At 46.1% G+C, this 20,225-nt stretch overlaps 1 protein-coding gene across 1 annotated transcript in view; it reads right to left on the bottom strand.

Moving 5' to 3' along the window:
• The window catches only part of LOC144723519 (neurexin-1-like), a 365,717-nt gene that overhangs the window by 331,278 nt on the left and 14,214 nt on the right, over positions 1-20,225 (bottom strand). Inside the window, exon 3 of the mRNA XM_078602336.1 lies at positions 14,184-14,213. Coding sequence (XP_078458462.1) covers positions 14,184-14,213 — 30 coding nt within the window. The remainder of the gene's footprint in view (positions 1-14,183; positions 14,214-20,225) is intronic.

Below are 20,225 nucleotides of genomic sequence, written 5' to 3'. Positions count from 1 at the left end.
AATGTAATCAATTCAGATATCTCTCGCCACTGATTACTTGAGCCATTACCACGAATCTAACTCAGGCTGCTGGACTCATAGTGTAGTGGCGCTTACTCCGCCCCAAGAGTAATACAATTTTGCAGATAATTCAAAGAGACAATCCAAACTAAACTATGAATCTATTTTTATTTTACCAGGTAAGGCCTACTGAGCTATATAGCTCTTTTTCAGAAGTGGCCTGGCCACAAATGATAGCTCAACGAAGTGACTTATCACGTGGAGATTTAAAGCAGCAAAATACTCTAAACGCATGTTGATTCTGAATGTGGAGGGGAAAATCGGAGGGCACTGAAAACAATCCACGCGACCACCAGGAGAACATGCAAACTCCAAATATACAGCAGGCGTCAGGGTCGAGATCGAACCATGACCTCATGTACACCAGGTGAGGTGGTTAACATCTCGCCACTGCGGCGCCCCAATGGGATAGAGGTTCCAAAGGTGGGGCAGCAGAAGGGAACACATAGATCTGCCTCATTATATAATACGGTTGTTGAACCCAGTTACGAGTGAGTTCAGCTGGCGGTAATGGCAGAACGGTGTTTTCAGTAGCGAGTGGCCTTGAACATCACTCATGGGGCCCCTTGTAGCCACACCATCTCCGTGTGGCCACAGGTTTATTCCTCGGAGGTAAGACCACTGCTGCTTGACTATTCTCATATTGCAAGCCCCCCTCCCCTGCTCCGCACGTGTGTGTGGGTTTATTTTTTTACACGTCTACCATTGTTTAGTGAGCTGAGCACCTTCAATTTTGTCTGTGCTCGTATAAGTCAGAAACAGAGTAAAATATGACGGCTCTTAGGATGAAATGCACTTTTGCCTTGACGCGGCGACTATGAGAGACAGGAGGAGTGGATAGAAACAAGTGACCGTGCATAGTGGAATGGTCTTGATGTCTACTGCAGGACTATTTCCAGATGACGGCTCTTAGTCCATTGGCCAGTGTGGGGTGGTGGCAAATATTTAGGGGCATCAACTTTTTTTTCTGTGGCGAATCGAAGCGCATCATGTGAAAGAATACTTATAAAATAAGGTTATCACGATAATTTACTTTCATTGACGATTTAAAAATGTTGTTGGCAAGTTTCGCAGTTGCAATCGGTACCAACGATATATTTGGACTGTCTTGCCGCTAGTTTGAACAGGTGTTATATGCCTTTGTGTTTCGGATGCATGGCTACACTTGCTCACAAACCGAAGCAAGTAAATCTTCTAACATTATCTTAGAGGTGTCTCTTAAAAATATTATAATTAGTATAACATGCGCTCAGCGCGCACGGCACGGTATTTCACACGGAGGTGAATAATTAAAAAAATGTGTGTGTTTATGCATAACGTGTACAAACATAAATAATTCTAACACGAGGTCTAACGCAAACCTCTGCTATTCATCATGTTTGGCAGCAGCTATTATGTACGGTCACCCTCATTATTTTGAAACACAATGCAATCCGCCGGGTTTGAGCATCGCATTTGATCACATTAACTGGTCCTCTCCAAACAGCGGTGTGCGTTTTTATATATATGTGTGTGTGTGTGTCTTTCAGAGGAGTGGCGTCTTTTGATGAAAAAAACTAAAGGAAACCAGCACAAACAAACAAACAAAAATCCATCGCGTTTCTCACTCGACCTTTGCTTAATGGGCACTTAGGATATAATTGTTAACAATTACCAGCATCCCCTTAAAATGTCCAGTAAGACAATAATAACGGAATGTGTGCGCACGTATTCCGTGGGTATCCAACGCACACCCCCCCCTCCCCCCCGAGTGTTTGGCCCGCGAAGGCAACAAAAAGCGTGAGCACAACGGAGGACAGACAATAATGACACGTGACGAACGGCGTGGAAGATTCTCCCCTCCGTGTAAGTCGAGGATTTCAAACCGGCTGCCACGTAACAGCGCTCCGATTCGTTTAGCGGCTGTTGACACCAACGGCTCGGTTCTCGTCCCCAACCCCCCAGCCGCCCTCTGCCTCGTCCTCTTTTGCTTCACGAGGTTATTTTGGATCGGCAATCTGCGGTCTCCTTAATGGCGACAACATTTGGTGCATAATTTAACGCCGCGACAGTGAAGCACCACTCTGAAATTAGGACCACTACGTGTGCTCGGGGAAGGAAAGAAAAAGAGTGAAAAGCCCTCCTTGCCCTGGGTCTCTCATTAAGCTCGCTTTCCAATGTGTTGCCTGCACCGCTGTAAGTGTTCCGTTGCTCCGGCCCATTTAAACCCACGTCGTGGGCACGCGAACGTCGAGAGAGGCGAACATAAAGAGCGCGGTGAACCTGTAGGGCGTTCAAAATAAAGGGCACGGGATGGAAACTTCCCTTTATTCCAAGTATTGATGCAGAACGAAACTATCACACAGACGCACAGAAGCAAAGAGGAACTGGCAGATAAAGGCGGACGGTCAAGAGTATTGCAATAAATGTTTAGGCTCAGGGTGTGAATTCACGGATAGGTCTACCACCGAATTTTGTTCGTGTACATTTGTTGGCTTCGGCGCCACTCCTGAATGCACGGTGTACGATGATAACCATGAGAGGTGAAGGTAACAGTAAAGTGTTCAAGAGGCGTGACTGCTGATGAGACCCAGGAGGTCGAAACAAGTCGACAGTTTGCTTGTTTAAGCACATGCTGCTGGATAATAGTGATCGAGAGGACGTAGGCGATTTCATTGTTATTTATATATAACCTGACATTCCACAATGATGCTTCATTATGATGTCACCTTTTGAAAATCCACTGCTGGATGAGCGGTGCCCTCACACCGGATTAGTAATGGGGGTTATATTCGTTGGGTCTTTCGGTAAAGTCACGTAGATAAGTTCAAAGAAAATAACAAAAAGTATTAAAAAAATTACGACTTCATGTTTCATTTTTCCCCCCTCCTGATGACGACCACTTGCGTTGCGATCGAAACGTCGTAGTTTTTTCTTATTTTCTTTGAACCTATCTACGTGACTTTACCGAAAGACCCAAAGAATATGAATTCCTGCAGTCACGAAAGCTGCAAGTCAAGATTTAATGGGGGGGGGGGGGGGTGTTTAGCCCTACTTCCACCGTGCTGGCCAACGCGGGTTGGTGAAGCTAGTGGAGCGTCGACTTGGAAGGGAATAACCGCAGCACGACGGCGTTTTACTGCTGCCCTCCGTTTGCCACCAGCTTCCATAGCCCTCGCGGCTTGCCTGTGTGACAACCTGGCATGCATGTTGGTCAACGATGCAGGCTCTATCCAGGCTAAAATCTACTTAGCTTCCTAGACCTTTTGAGATCGCGCCTTCGGATTATCACGGTTGGCTACGTACGGTGCAAGAGAAGATGCTCAACGTACAAACATACAGATCGGGCAAAAATCCGGGTGATTTGATCGTAGGCTTTTAAACCTTCGTACCGTATGGCTTATCAGTGGCAAACTTGGTGTGGGAAAAGATCGCCGGATAAAGTGGCGTGGGGAAACCTTTTCTGAAAGCCGTGGCCCTTTCGTTCATTGAACTCGTGCAGCCGACACGATCCCATCGCTGCCCACAGCCGTGCGTGCGTTTCAATCGAGAGAGGGGGCAAATGGATGCGTCAGAAAGCTCCCACCTTGAACAACAACAACAATCACCGGGGAGAATCCGAACAAACAGATTGTTAGCATCTGACAGAAGGTCCCCAGTTCCTCGTGTCACTCACCGAGCAGTGGGAATTGAAGTGCAGTTTTTTGCCTTACAGAAGCCACAACTCCACTTGGCAAAGCAAATGGAAAATAAATAGCGTATGTATGTATGTGCATATATGCATTGATGGGGAGCGGTAGTGTAGCGGTCAGCACGCTGCGCTACGAATCCGGTGACCCGAGTTTGGTTCCCGCTCACGGCCAACACCAGTGACGATTATCTGAACCGGTCCTGGGCCTCCCCTAGGTCGACTCAGCCTCAAATGAGTACCTGGTGCGGTGTGTAAACATCGCCGCTAGGGAGACAAAGGCGGTCGGGCGTGGTGCTGGCCACCCACCCCCTCGTGTACCGTTCCGGCCTTCATAGGTGCTCGCTAACCAGCACTTGCCCCAACAGTCTGTTCAGGCTACACGGAGGTATCTTTGTCTTTGTTACATATGTATGTATATTTATATTTCAGGTAAAGTACCATGGTGTCGATAAGGCCAGCAGTGGCTGGTAAAAAATTGCCTTTGTATATGGATATACGTGTATATAATGGAAGTAGAGTGGTGGTGCAGTGGTTTTTGCGCCACAAACCCGGCGATCCGAGTTCAAATCTTGGGTCACGGCTAACATCAGTGGTGAGTATCTTAGCTGTTCCTGCGCGCCATCCTTTCACCGACACGCACGGGCTCGTGTGGTGACGTACGGCTAAACAGCCAGCGTGACCAACACTGCATGGAGAGGCCTTGATCCACCAGTGCATTTACAAATGGCTATGACTTTTTTACTACTGCTATTATTATCATTATATAGAGGGACGAGATAACATCGCGTGCTCACAGTGCACATAGATAATATCCACATCCTCAAAAACGTCACGACGTGCTTCCCACTCAACGGCACGTGGAGTGGTGCTCATCTCATGTTGACAGCACTGAGTCCTTCGTGGAAATTCTGCATTCCTGTGGCAGCGACGAGACATTTCCATGAGAATCTCACTGATAGCTTCCAACACAAAGTGGTAGCCATTTTGGGGTGCCCCGTATGATAATGGGCCGAGGCCACCTTCGACCAGGATTTGACCTTGTGACCCTCTGATAATTGGACGCTGCACTGCCTGCATTGCTATACATATGTGCACGGCCAATTTTCCAATCCACTGCTGGATAAGGGCTACCTACAACACCCACTATGCCTGTGTTGTGCGTGGAGGTCACCCGTCCACGCACTATGTGGGCTCAAGCCTGCTTAGCTTGAGGTATGACAGAAGAGAGCAAATTCTGGGTGATTTGGTCATCGGCAATAATATGTATAGACGCATGCAACACACATAGAGAGACACAATTCAATGTGCACTGCAGAAACGTATGCAGAATATGAATCCACTACACTGCACATATACACACACAGAAACCGGTGACTGAAATGAAATGAGAATTTGCCCAGAGATATTTCCCAAGCAATCAGAATTGGGCCTGAGCCGACATGATTACAAGCACCGACAACAGAACCCACTGTAATGAGTGTCCGTCTGGATGATGTTTAATATTAAAGATTACACCCCTAAAGACTGTGGTTAAATTTGCTTTTGATTAATATGGAATGAAGTACAAAACAGGAGCCATTATTGCCTACTTCCTCCAAAAAATAAAAGTAAAGCAATGACTTTGCCAATATCTGAAGGTTCCCATTTAGTCTTATTTATTTTCATGAATAATATATATTCTTGATATTTTACTTTTGTTATTGTTGCCAGGAGCAAGCATCCAAGCTATTATGAGAAGATTGCATTGCAGGTTTTTAAGCCACAGAGCTTAGCTCGCGATTAAAGCAGGTAAATCCACAGGATTACGCCATTTGAGAGCCATCCCGATTTGCAAAATCCCTCATCTTAGGGACAACTTCATCCAGAGTGGCTCAGGGTTGTGGTGAACTCCCAGCAGGGCAGGCCAGGCTGTCAAAGCTGACAGAGCCTTCCTCGTGTCACCTTGCAGTTGGAGCATCTCGAGGTCAAGTACAAAGATTTACTCCACTTACTCGAGCACATGCACTCACGCACGCACGTGTGATTGTGTGCGCGCGTGCGCGTGGGGAGAGATAGTGTAGCGGTTAGCGCGCTGCACTATGAACCCGGCCATCCGGGTTCGATTCCCGCTCACGGCCAACACCAGTGACGATTATCTGAACCGGTCCTGGGCCTCCCCTAGGTTGACTCAGCCTCAAATGAGTACCTGGTGCGGTGTGTAAACATCGTCACTGGGGAGACAAAGGCGGCCGGTCGTGGTGTTGGCCACCCACCCCCTCGTGTACCGTTCCGGCCTTCATAGGTGCTCACTAACAGCACGTGCCCCTACAGTCTGTTAAGGCTACACGGGGGATCTTTGTGCATGCGCGTGGCTTTTGTGAGCGGTGGCGCCGTTGTTAGCGCACTCCACTACGGACCTGGCGAAACGAGCTAGATACACGCTCATGGCCAACAGTGGTGACAAATGTCTGAACAGGGCCTGGTGCTCCCCGCGGTCGACTCAGCCTTAAATGAATACCTCGTTTGGTGTGTAAACAACGACACTGGAGACAAAGGCGGACAGACATGGTGCTCGCCACCCACCCCTCACGTGCCGTGCCAGCCTTCAAGGGTGCTCGCAAACAGCACTTGCCCCAACAATCTGTTGAAAGCTATAGGGGGGATCTTTGTCTTTGTTTAGAAAGAGGTGGTACAGTAGTTAGTGCAATGCGACACAAATTCGGAGACCCAGGATTGATTCTCGGCTACGGTAAACATCAGCGGAGAATATCCGAGCCGGTCATTGGCCTCCCCTACGTCAACTCAGCCTTAAATGTGTACCTGATGTGGTGTGTACACATTAGCACTGGGGAGACAAATTTAGCCAGCCCACTGCCTCATGTGCCATGCTGGACTTCATAGGTACTCGCTAACAGTACTTGCTCCAACAATGTATATGGATGATGGCTTTTTTGGTGTACTGCATATACATAGATTACATGTGTAGACTGCAGGGTGCAATGAAGTGAAGGCTTTGACTCCGAGCCAAGGTAATTACATATGCGGTATATTGGCGATTCTATCGAATACAATAAAAAAAAACACATTCATGAAAGGAACCGGAGAGAGAGAGGAAGACCTGACAGAGAACGGCTTGACGACGACATCACAAGAGATTGGTGCCAGACAGATGTGGCACTCACTTGAGCAGATTGTCACAAGACGGAGAGGAAAGTGGAAACCCATGACGAAACGTGCAGTGGACACCTACGGGCCATCTGCCCATGGATCGTGACGGTGTGATGATGATGATGATCGAACAAAAACAAAGTTTTGTTTTGGAATAAGTTGTGCCCAAGATTATACAAACAACTACTGGGAGGCCGATCTGTACACATGTCTCAACTATGAGGTACCATTGTTGTATCAGCTGCCAGGTAATGGTCAATCTCTGAACTCCACTCGTAAGGGTGGCAAACGGCACACGGTGACTCACTGTGGGCAGCACCGCGGTTGTTCAAATTGATCAAAGCACTGCAATATGCACTGCTTTCTTAACTATTTTAACAAATTATCATCAATTAGACCCATGGGCGTAATTCTGAGCTCAGAGGCTCGGATTATTTTCAACCTCTTTATTTTTAGCTTCAGGGATGTCACCACACACACGCGCGCTCACACACACACACACAGTGTACATGTAATGATTACCTGCCAGCTGATCAGATGATTTATGCATGTAGGGTAATAATTTTTCAAACCAGGATGCGCAACCGAGGATCTTGTGGTGCGAATGGTGATGCCTATAGGGGGGGGGGGGGTCACGTTTCTATGGCAATATTGTAGCACACATTCGCAAGCTCACCGAATACAAGAGCGTTCATTAGGTGCCCCTTAGAATGGTATTTGGCCTACTCTTCTGCACGGGCCAGATGTTTTGGGGGGGAGGTGGCAGCTCTCACACTCTACCCCACCACGCTCCGGTTAGCACGGTCGGCTACGTACGGCGCGAAAGAAGTTCAACATGCATACATACACACTCGACCTGCCGACCGGCTAACTGTGGCACCTACATTTATACTGCTGGATGGACAGAGGCGTTAGTTTGGGGGGGGGGGGAGATTAAAACAAAACTTGCACCATTCTCTCAACTGCCGCTCTGGGAGATCGAGACAAACCGGCGACCTCTGAATTGTAATTGTAAGGCCAGTCGCCTAACCAGTACACCACGGTGGCATCCTGTTTAACAGTGTGTGAGCACATATCTGGGTGCAGCCGTAGTGCAATACGTACGTTGAACTTCTTTCGCACCACCGTGCTAATCGGAAGTGCGGGGTGAAGGACAACAAAACTAAACACAAACCCGGCGGTCTCAATTTTATTTCTGGCCACGCTTAACATGAGCTGAGTGATGTATGAACCAGTGGCACGCCCGTACTGACCGCTGCGAAGTATTTGCCAAACAACCCCCCATGACCGACATCGCAAGAGGAGGCCTAATCCAGCAGTGGATTGACAGAGGACTTCATCAATGCACATTATTTGTGTGCTCTTGCAAACTATGTGTACTTATTAGAATCGTGGACCATAACTGTTACGCCATCGTCAATATCGCTTTGGTGTAACTGGCTTGTCCCTTGTACAAAAAAAAAAAGTTGGAAGTAACGTTAATGAAATGCTCTTGCGTGCAATTTTAAGATAATTAATTGCACTTTAAAGATATTGTATGCACCATGTGGGGCACATGGTTGCTACCGGGTCGAGGTTCCTTTATTGTCCCAAAAAGAAAGTGTTAACATGGGCAGTGTGGTGCAGCAGACAGATGGTCTTGCTTTTAAACAGCATGGATTTGGTCTTCAAAAATAGATCAGAAGCCCCGAGGACAGACACACCACCAACCTGATGGCTGCCACGTACACCTAAACAGCTGCTCCTGTAATGTTTCTTTCCTTTAATTTTTTTTACGTTCACACGTGATGTGGAATTTTTTTGGGCCAATTTTATGCCGAAGTGAGCATCCAGGTGTTGCTCACCTTCCATTTACAGTCCTGAGCCAGTGGTGGAAATTCCTCATTCCTATAGTGGGGGGGGGGGGGTGAGTCTAACCATATGAAAACCACTGCTGACTTCATCACAAAGTAATACTCATTTCATTGACCCAGGAGAGACGATCGCCCGAGTCCTCCCGCCCCCGCCCCCGCCCCCCCAACCAGAATTTGAACTTACAACCTTCCGATCGCGAGCCACTCACTTGACCGTTGATCATGGCCCATCTGTGGGGTCCACCAACGTCTCACGTAGGCCACGTCCGAGAGCTCGAGGGTAAGCTCTCTTGTTCACGTCGGTGTTGCACAACTCAACAAACAAACAAACAAAAAAGGCGCACGCAGACGATGGCATGGGCGACGCACACATAAGGAGTCAGAAGAAAGATGTGCCACTATACCTTTTCTGCCTATGGTAAATGAAGGATGGCAACAGTCCATAGCGAGCATGTTTCAACAAAAATGGGAGAGAAGAAAAGAAATGACAAAGACGTGTTTTAAAACTCCACGCGCATGTTTGTACAAATAAAACAGAAATTAGCACGTGAAATGCATCCGCTGTGCACCTTTGATTAAACACCGTGGTTAGAAAATGGCTTAACAAATTATTGCAAAGGGTCCGTTGATTACTTGATTCAGTGAACACTTATTCTAATCAGTTCATGGCCTTAAACTTTAACAATCATGCATACTCCCTGAACATCCCGCTTCTTTGTTATTAAAGGAACAGTTTACTCCCAAAAATAATAGCTCTTATTTCACAGATTTAGGTTTTTTTTTGTGTGACAGATTGTTCGACTCAAGTTTGACGAAATAAATACTTTGAAATCTGTGAGCTGAGCTGGTTCAGGTGGCACAGAGGTCAGAGCACTGGGCTGGCGCTTCTGAGGTCTCTGGTTTGAATGCTGGCAGCCACCTGCCCCCCCCCCCTCCCGATACGTTCCATTCATTGGCTACCACATTCTGATAAGCCCCCCCCCCTCTCCTCCCCCCTTAATCTTGTATTTAAGAGCTTGCATCTTGAATTCCTGCCTCACTTGATGCAGCAAATCTGGCTGTGACGGTCCCACCTGATGACGGAGACTTGTGTTGCCTCCGAAACGTCGTGATTTTTATCGTTTTATTTTTATTAATTTTAATTTCATTTTTTACCTACGTGACTTTACCGAAAGAACTAAGAGTATATAGCCACCTGCCTGTGATTTAAATCGGGTTCTCAAGTGTAGCAAGGTGATGGTTTCTACCCGATTTTAACAATGAATGCACACCAAACCAAAATTTGCACTAAACATTGTTCTACACTTAATCTGGATCATTTCCAGCTCTGGGAATTATTTTTTTTTCATAATTTTGACAGTAATGTGACAAAAATTGCCTTCATTTGGCAGTGTGGGTGGTAAAGTGCGAATATGTGGACTAGAAGTCACTTGAAGGGATCTCAAATATCCAATTCTGTGGGTTATTCTCGAACAGAAAAGTTTGCATGGCCCTGCGACAGATCCAAATGTTAACTTTGTCTCGTGATACCAGAGCACAATTTAGGTCAAACATTTCTGATGTCTTCTTGGTTCTTTCGGTAAAGTCACGTAGAAGGGAAGTAATACAATAATACAAATAAGCAGCCGTCCTTCACCTGAGGACGGCTGCTTGCGTTGTGGCCGAAACGTCGTGATAATTATTTTATTATGTTGTATTTTTATTATTTTATTACTTCCCTTCTACGTGACTTTACCGAAAGAACCAAGAAGACGAATCCCTGCAGTCACGAAAGCTTTAAATCGAAATTTCTGATGTCACAAAAACAGAAGCATTCTGTGTGATTTCTGCACTCTTAGGTGACTTTAAATATTTTGTTATTTATTAGCAAAGATTCAAACTTATGCTTGACAACTCAGAACAAAAAGCCGAGATGCGTAGCTGTGAAATAATAACTCTCGTATGTGTTGTATTTTCACAGATACACATCGAGGCTTTGTGTCTCTGTGAAATAAGAACGATTGCATTTGTTCCTAGTTTTGCATCTCCCGTTAATAACCAGCTCGACGCTTCAACCGTGACAACAAATCCTGATGCGGAGGTGTGGGTTCTACTCGTTGGGGAATTCACATCAGAACTCGGGCTTCTGTTTTTATCCTTCACCTGCTATCAATAATTTCCGACAATCGTTTGCCACTTGGGTTCAGTATTGGCCCTGTCGGATGCAAAATAATTCCTGATGGCCTCTGGGAGTCAACCCACTTACTCGGGGTTTGTTTTTTTACCTTGTGAAGTTCCGACGAGAATTAACACCTTTTTTTGTCCTCATGTTATTTTATAGTTTTGAATGAAAAAAAAGCGTCACGACTTTCCGGTCTGAGAGCACCGGAGGTCCCCCTGGTGTTGTCAATTTCGCCTTGTTCAGAAGAATTTGTCACTGGCATCATTTGGCCCGATGTAAAAAAACAATCCAGCAGATATTTTTTTCCCTACTGTGTTTATTGGCATATATTTTATTTAAGGACATTCATGAAAAGCAAATAGGGGACATATGAGACAGAAAGAAAGTGGCTCTGCCAGAAGTGTAAATATTTAAGTGGCAAATTTGTATTTGAATGCCCGTTCAAATTAATTAAATTACTTTACCAAAGATATACCAGAGTGGAAACCACTCCGGCTTAATGTTAAAATATCTAAACTATAATAACACAAGCAATTTTCAACCATCTTCATAATTCATGCGCTAAAGTGGCTTTTATTTTCTAGCGTGTGTTCGTGATGTTTTGCCGCACTGAATTTTGCAACGACGAGAGGAAGGATGATGCATGGCGAGCGTTATTTAGGATGTGATGAGTAAATATTTGGAAGAAAAAATAAGTTAATGAGTGATATACAGACATGCATACAAAGCGCTGCGAAGCCATTGTATTTCACTTTAACGCACTATTACCGTCCAATTTGGATGAATTAAATCGTAATCGCCATTGCTATTAATTCCCCCGATTCCTGGAAACAAATTGGTTTCGTGTTATTTGTTTTTCGCTCATAACGGCGTGAATTATTTATAGTCCCAGCTTCCCCCGGCTGACCCGCCCCCAGCCGCGCCCCCCCCCCCCTCTTTGTGTCAATAGGGCTAGGGATCTATGCTCCATCAAACATTCATGACACGGTAATCGCAATCAACACGCGGGACCGTTGGTGTGGAAAGGCACGTGATGCACCGTCTAAATCGTGCCACCGCTCCGTCCGAGACGGGGCGGCGGCAGGGACAGAGGTGCACTACCAGGCCAGCCGCGTGCTTTGCACACAGAACGGGAAAGAAACAAATAAAAAAAAACATCCTTATTTATTGGGGGGGGGGCGGGGGGGTTGGCTGCAAGGACACACGGGAGCAGAGCTGTAGGGGGGGCTGCATCCATTTTCTTATTCAGCGTCGGTTAACATTGTAATGGGATATTTTGCGCTGCTGTATTTTCTTACATATATATCTCCAGATCGTGTATATACTGTACGTTGTTGTTATTTTTTTCCCCTCCGGCCCCACTCTAAAGGTAGTGTTTCCACGATTTCCCGGCGCTGCAATTTGACGGCGAATTACCTGCGTACGCTGTACCAGATGCTCCTGCAAACGTGAACCATTTCGAGTGCACGCTTGCTTAACCCACCCCACCCCCGTCCCCCCTACTTTTAGCCATCATCAATTAGTTATGAAACGAATAGCCCGCCGTAAATTTTTCAGTGCTGTTTAATATTTTCGCCGGCGCTCTGCGTATTTGGGGCCGTGCACAGGCGCGTCGACGCGGCCCATCTACCGCTGCTACCTCGCCGTTGGCATCCTGCTGCCCGCAAGACCCCGAAGCACCGCACGGTGAAACACGCCCCAAAAATCGCGGGTGATTAATTATTAAAGCCCGAGTATTACACACGTCCTCTAAATGCAAAATAAATTAAAAATGTGATCGAGTGTAATAAGTGCATGTGGATCATCATCAGAAATCCCAGTACGACTGTCCAGTATTTATTTATTTTTTGCTCTTTTCTCGCCGGTGGTGGTGGTGTGGAATTTTATTTTTTGCGACCACGCGTCTGGCCATGCACTCAGTGGGAGGACGGTGGTAGAAGGCGGTGGCGAAAACGTGCTTTTTTGGACTGCAATGTGCGGAGAGTGAGTGAGTAAGTAAACAAATAACACGTGGATGTTATTTTCTTTGGATATTTAGGTAAAGTCACGTAGATAGGTTCTAAGAAAATGTGAATTTCTGCAGTCACGAAAGCCTTAAGTCAAGACTTGGAATGTTGGTCGCACAGAAAGGTAACCTATAGCAGTAGGTTTTTACCCTTTTAAACTGGTACAAAACTGACACCTTTATTCAAGGCATCATGTTTGCAATAACCACAACACAAGTAGTCAAAAAAGCAAACAAAAAGAAGCAACTCTGATAATGATAATAATATGCACTGTCCTTGAAGTTGATTGTGCATATTATTATCATTATCAGAGTTGCTTCTTTTTGTTTGCTTTTTTGACTACTTGTGTTGTGGTTATTGCAAACATGATGCCTTGAATAAAGGTGTCAGTTTTGTACCAGTTTAAAAGGGTAAAAACCTACTACTATATTTTGCCACTGGTAAAAGAGATCTCATTAAGAAAGGTAACCGTGTTGCACGCGCAAGCGAGCAAAAGGGAACCACCCTCCGCCGGGAGCTCGTTCGCTGTAAGCGCACGACGCGTTACTCGGAGCACAGGGCCCGCTCGTGAGGACGGCACTTGGCACCCAGCCAAACTTTGACAACCCGCAGGTTTACGCCGGAGTTAACACCCCACCCACCCCACCCCCCGTGCCTCGGCGCTCAACTCGAATAATCAACTCGCAAACTCGGCGGCGTGAATTTTCGCGCTTTCTGCGAGCTGTCGCACATTTCTTTAGCCTCCACCGTCTCCTGCGAAGAATTGGGATCTCCGGAGGTGAGCAAAGAGTCAGGGACTGGTGCAGGCTTCAGCCAGGGACAGTGGGTGGCATGTCGGGGTTGTTAAGTTTCGTGTCCGTTGCTATTCCGAGGATGAGCCACAACTCTTGAGTGCACAGTGTTGCCTTTTATTAAAGCTGCACACCTGTTGGCTGTTGGCTTCCAAGCATTCCATTATCTACAGCAGGGCCTTTCGATGCATTACAGCCTCTATACAGAGCCACTTAGCTATGCCAGACTGCGTGGGTGATGGTGAGCAATTTCCTCAGCGCTTCCGGCTAATGCAATCATTTCTAGGCCACAGTCAGCTCATCTTCAGGCATCCCTGAATCTAATCTCAGTGCGATCGTTCCCTTCGGTAAGAAAACTTCCACTGAGCCCAGTGGGCACCTAGAACCACCGTATCACGTGTGATCCATCGCAATTATTGCAAAGAATCACCGCACAGTCTTTATGGACATCTTCACCAATGTAAAACTGTTGCTTAAATAATTAAGAGGGTTTACCTTGATCGGACAACATCAGATGTGCGAGGCCTGTTGCGTTGGTGAGTGCAGAAGAGAAGTTGGCAGAGAGAACAAAAACAGGGTCATAGCACCACAATCGTCAAGAACATCATCACAATAACTTCTGTAGTGTATTGTGACAGGCAGGAGATCGTAATTTTGGTGGATTCTGGCTATTTCTCAATGGATTGTAAAGCTATTGGCCAAACATTCCTCGAGGAACTCTGCTTTATATCTCAAAGTTCAGTTCTTCTTGGATGAATGACCATTATAATTTTAGTATTATTATTGCATCAACAATATGGTAAATGTGTCGAGCAGGTAAGAGACTATCTTCACATTAAGCGGGGACATAAGGGGCCCACCTGCCACATTGAAATTCCATTGCTCAAGGCCATAATCAGGAGGCAAATTCAGTTCCACTTATTTGTGCTCATTCATTCTGACACCGCTCGCACGCTACTGGACCTGAATGTTTAACAGCTCGACATTTTGCGGCATTCTGTTTGCCGCTGAAGCAATGCGTGTCTCTTTCATTAGCATTTATCACGTGGCCCATCACAGGTGTTTTGGGGGCACTTGTCAGAATCATTCTGGAGGAGATCACAATGGAAACATTACAGGGCAGGCAATAGACTTGCTTCCGACATTTGGAATAATTCTGATCTTCCGTGGCCAGATTAATTACCATGTGTTAGGTAAATGATGGCAAGGATGTTTTTCGTACAGAAAGCATGCTTAATGATGTTAGCTCAAAAGTGAAATATTTAATGGCTGCAGTGTAATTTGCTATAGTTATCCATGTGCTCCTCGGTGTTTACTCGGCTTCCAAAACAACAGCGATGGCTCACGTGTATAAAGAGAAAGATTTATTAGAGACGCACACATTGCCTCCTCTATTTTCCACCAAAATTTCAATCGGTATGGGCGTGTCTTGCACCCATGCCTGGCCATATTATTGAAACAACAGTGTAATTTATCAAGAAACGTTCTCTCAATTAATCACTCAGCACAGCGGTGTTCGCTCGATATCAACCAGGCTGTCGCAATCTCGATAAAATGCAGGAGGACACCTGACATTGACATTAAAGGAGGTCATTAAGCATGGGTGAATGCAGAAACATCAACATAGCTTTTAGACGGAGCTGGATCGGGGCACAATTTGCAACCATGCTAATAAGAATAAAACAATGAAGGAACAGAAAAAAAATGGGTCAGTGTCTGTTGCGCATGAAGAAATCTTATCCGTAAATAAATCCTCCCACATTCACGTTGCTGCCAATATACCCCAAAGAGATCCCATGTGGTCCGATAGATTGCGGGTTGTTTTTTCTTCAGATGTTATTTATTTAAATATTTTCCTTCAAATACAAATATTATGATGTTGTTGTTGTTGCGCCTGCGTATATATCATAGCTGATAAAATAAAATAAAAACATTTATATAAAATAGGGAGGGTTTTGCCCTAGTCTGCACAGCACTCCAATGTGATATCTCCAACGTGATTTTATTGCAGCATAAAAACAGGTGTTGTGGCAAGGATGGATGTGGACATGTGTGGCGTGAGGTGTAATGAGGCACGGCATGCACACCGCCTTTTGGCAGGGTTAAAGGACCATTTTATTCCATTCGTAGCGGGGGGGGGGGGCGACTGATGCCCAATAGGCGTTTCTCTCTCGGGGTGATGAGGAAGCCGCGTTGTTGTTTGCTAATGCTGGGCCCTGTCTGTGGAATTCGCTTGCCAACTCCTTCTCTCGTGGCCTCCTCCACCCAACATCTCGCCACCGCCCCCTCCACATCTCCTGGCGCTCCCCCCCCTCCTCCATCCTCCTTTACAAAAAATCACATCCTCTCTCTCTCGCCCGTCGCTACCACCCACGGGCGCTTTTTCTCTTCTCTCTTCCTCCCCCCTCCCCCCCCAGTCCACAAAGCCGCCCCATCTGTTTGGCTGCGATACCAGGATCGGAGAAGAGGTGTGAAAAATGAACTGAGAGTGTTTCTTTTATTCCCCTTCGTCGTAGACGATCATTAGGCTTGTCGGAAGATGATTTCAGCTTCTGTGCTGAAACGCTGTTGAGACTTTGTCTAATAACACACATCCATTTCATTGCATTTCCTTAAATATTACGGCCCTTGCCCTGGTTTGTAAACGTCTATTTATTGCCCGCTGCTCGTCGTACTCATTGCAGATGATGTAAGGCAGTGGGCCCGCTTTGGCAGAAAAAAATAATTTCTGCAGATTTGCTGTGGCAGACGGTCAAATATGCCAAAACAGCGAAGACCTTCAACCAAGGCGACGGGGCAATGGAATCAGCTGGCGTGCAGCTGTGCTTCAGGTAGATTGTTCCTTGGCAGAATCGTGAAAGATGCTGGTGGCTTGTGGATTGACCCAAGGCTGCTGCTGATGGATGCCAGAAACTGCATGATGTGCATACATCAACAGTTTGTGACTTTAACTGACCTTTTTTTGGTTTTACTCTGTATAAAACAAGGACATTTAAAATACGTGATTTGTAATAATTATAGCAGACTGTGGTTTGTGGGTCAAGGTGAGTATAGCGAGGGCACGAGCAATTGGTATGCTTTGAAAGGAGATGCACAGGTGGGGTGGGATGGATGTGTGTGGGGGGGGGGTGATTTAACAAGGTCCAATTTGCAGTTAAGAGACATTGGAAAGCTGATTTGTGAGAAAAAAAATCCGGTGTGCACGCACGTCTGTGCTGGCCAAGTACAGCACGTGACCTTGCACTGAAATGAGTGGTTTTTGAAAGTTTCCGTAGTCTGTGAGGGAGTTTGGTGCAAGTGTGCTGCAGTAACAGTGCTTCTGTAGAACTGCTAATTAGAGAGGACTGCTGAATATGAAACACTGCAGTGTGAGCCGAGAGTATTTCATGAAGTTAATATGAGCTAATAAAAATAGATAGTAAAAAAAACGTTAATTTAAACTTTATGATGCTTCACCGTTTTTTTCACGTGCGATAATTTGCGTCAAATTTCACTGAAAGAAAAATAACTTCTATTTTTTGTTTAACTGCAGTACGTCAGGTTTAGAGCGGACGTCGCATTTCATTCTCATGCTTGAAATAATAGTTTGTCGTCGTCGTCCCCTCCTCCAAAGAAAATTACTCAGTGTCATTTTCATTCATCATCGCACTGATTTGTGTTCATTAGGATGATTTTAAGCTGCCTGTTGTGTGTGTGTGTGTGCGTGTGCGGAAGTAGGGAGGGTTTTTGCCGACCACTTTTGCCTGACAGCTGCGACGTCAGTGAAGTCTCTCCAAACTAATCGGTTACGCACAGATATGGGAAATTCCACGCGTGCCGCTCACGCCGCCCCATGCACTTCTTGCCCTTGCATCTTTAAAAAAACATATTATTCCTCGTTTCTTTGACTCAAATAAAAAAATTGTCCTGCATGCGCCGCCAACTTCGGGAGAGTCCTGGATCTCAGAGTAACACGGGAACCGCGGGGTCAATTATCAACTGAGCTCCAATATTCCTCTGTATTGCCATGCTGCATAATTCATCGTATATCATGATGCTTATTCTTTACAAGAGCTCCGTAAATGCTGACTGAACATGGTTATTTATTATTAAGAGCAATTAATATTTCAAGGAGGGTCTATTCCATACCTCGACAAATATTTGCATTTTAAAGCTGCCGGCCGTAATTACGCGCCCCGCTTGAAGGTTGAAAAATACTTTGTGCGAGAGGTATTTTGTGAATTTGAACGTGAAGGTGGGTTTCGTTGGGGCTCGGAGGTCAGAGAGCTGAGCTGGCACCGTCGGGATAATACTCGGCTCGAATGCGGGTTTCAGCCACCCAACTGGGTTCTCAAGTGCAGCGAGTTGATGGTCACAGCTCGGCCAGTTGAGGTAGTTCGGGCACTTGGCAAGGATGCCCCCCGGTAGACTCCCCCTTGAACTCTACCGGGCAGCAGCAGCAGCAGCAATGTCCCACTGGGCGAAGACCCCGGGGGACAGGCCCAGGACCACGATGCTGCTGGCCGGACTACGTCGCTCAGCTGGCCTGGGAACGCCTGGGAATTCCCCAGGAAGAGCTAGAGTCTGTCGCCAGGGAAAAGGAGGTCTGGACCGCCGTAAATGCTGCCGCCGTGACCCTCACCAGGATAAGCGGACTGAGGAACGAACGAACGAACGAAACAAACAAAAAACTTTTTTTCGATTTAAAGCTTTCGTGACTGCAGGGATTCATCTTCTTGGTTCTTTCGATAAAGTCACGTAGAAGGGAAATAATAAAATAATAAAAATTAAACATTAAATTATTATCACGATGTTTCGGCCACAACGCAAGCAGCCGTCCTCAGGTCCACAGGTGAAGACCAGGTCTGTCTCCCCGACAGACCTGGTCTTCACCTGAGGACGGCTGCTTGCGTTGTGGCCGAAACGTCGTGAGAATTATTTCATTATGTTTTATTTTTATTATTTTATTATTTCCCTTCTACGTGACTTTAACCGAAAGAACCAAGAAGAGAAAAAAAACTGGCGAATATGAGTTGGGCTACCTTGCAATGAAGATCGCTCCAGCAGGGTGTGTGGGGGAGTGCAGTGGCCCTGGTGTGTTATTGAGAGGCCACTTGAAGGGATCTCAGAATCAGTTATGTGATACCTACTTCTGCATGTCATTCTCGAACGCTGCGTGTGGTTCACAGCTCTGTGAGAGTGCACAACTTTTCCTCTCACGACTTATAACACAGCTGTAGTAAAATATATATAAAAAAAAATTTACGAGTAAAAATGTTTGTAGGTGGTGCAGGTGAGACAATCTTAAGGTTGTGGGAATAAAAAAAAGCAATTTTCGAAATGGCAATATTACATGGCGCTACACCTCACGTGTGCGTGGCATTTTTTTTATCTCACAAAATAAGCTCCTTTTAAGTTGTTTTTTTTTGGGGGGGGGTCAATAAAACAAATAATTTGAGAGAAAAAAACGGAGATTGCAAGTGAGGACCCACAGCGACTGTAAATATTTGGGTTTCCGGGTTCTGCCTTCACCCCCCCCCCTCCCTCGAAAAAGGTTCCATCCCTCCCCCCTGGCCCAGCTGACATCAATCCCACCTGGGAGAGCCCCAGCGATTACAGAGCACTTGTTAATATATCAGCTCAGCTGGGGAAAAGCTTCTTACTGGCTTGGACTATGGAGGTAATTCCCTTGCCCTAGCCAGCAGCCACCCACCCCTGGCCTAGACTTTGGGCTGCCTAAATAAGAGATCACATCCTCGAAGCTCTGTGTGGGTAGAACCGGCTTTGCCACGGTGCCTTGATTCCTACTCTGCAAGCATTAAAGCAACCTGGTGCATCTGAGACGGTACCCTCTTGTGTCATTTAAAAAATAAATCTCCCTTTCTCTTACCCTTAGAAATCGTTTGGCCAATTTTGCAGTGTCACATGGCCCGCAGGCCCACTTAAACGCTTTGGCTAATGGGGGGCGTTAGCTCTTAGTGAAAGGTTGCAGCAGCATTTAGCCGTGTGGAGTGCCCTAATAGGCGTATTTTACGAAAGTGCGTGGCCGACGCTGTTGACTTTCCTTCCACGCTTTGAAATCGCGCAAAGAGCTCTGGTGTGCGAAAAAGCGGCACGCCAGACGTTTGATTCATCTCCATTACCGTCGCTTCATTTTTTGTTGTTGCGCTCAAGAATGCAACTTGGCTGGATTTCACGAAGCCGCGCCATTAATGAATGAACAAGGCAGCATCCATCAAATGTCCATTATGGGAATAGCGATGCTTGGGCATTTGGTCTGGCGAGCGTGAAACTAAAAGGGAGGCGAAACTATGCATGAGTGCAAGCAGTGTGTGTTTGTGTTATATTTTCTTTTGATATGCAACTGTAACGCAGCAGACGGCAATCAGCCTGCAAGCGAATGACCCTTTGCGGCAGTGTACAAAAAAAACATCTGTTTGTCAGCTTGAATACTTACTTCCCTATGTGGGTTTATTGGCAGCAAAATATGGTTGTGGATTATATGGCTGGGAAATAACAGAAAGAGACGTGTGTAGAGTAAGCATTTAATTTGAGATT

Source organism: Lampetra planeri, chromosome 18 (genome assembly GCF_965212315.1).
Source record: "Lampetra planeri chromosome 18, kcLamPlan1.2.h2, whole genome shotgun sequence".
NCBI classification, from domain to species: domain Eukaryota; kingdom Metazoa; phylum Chordata; class Hyperoartia; order Petromyzontiformes; family Petromyzontidae; genus Lampetra; species Lampetra planeri.
Note: the sequence above shows the minus strand (reverse complement) of the source record. Positions and strands in the feature narration are given on the sequence as shown.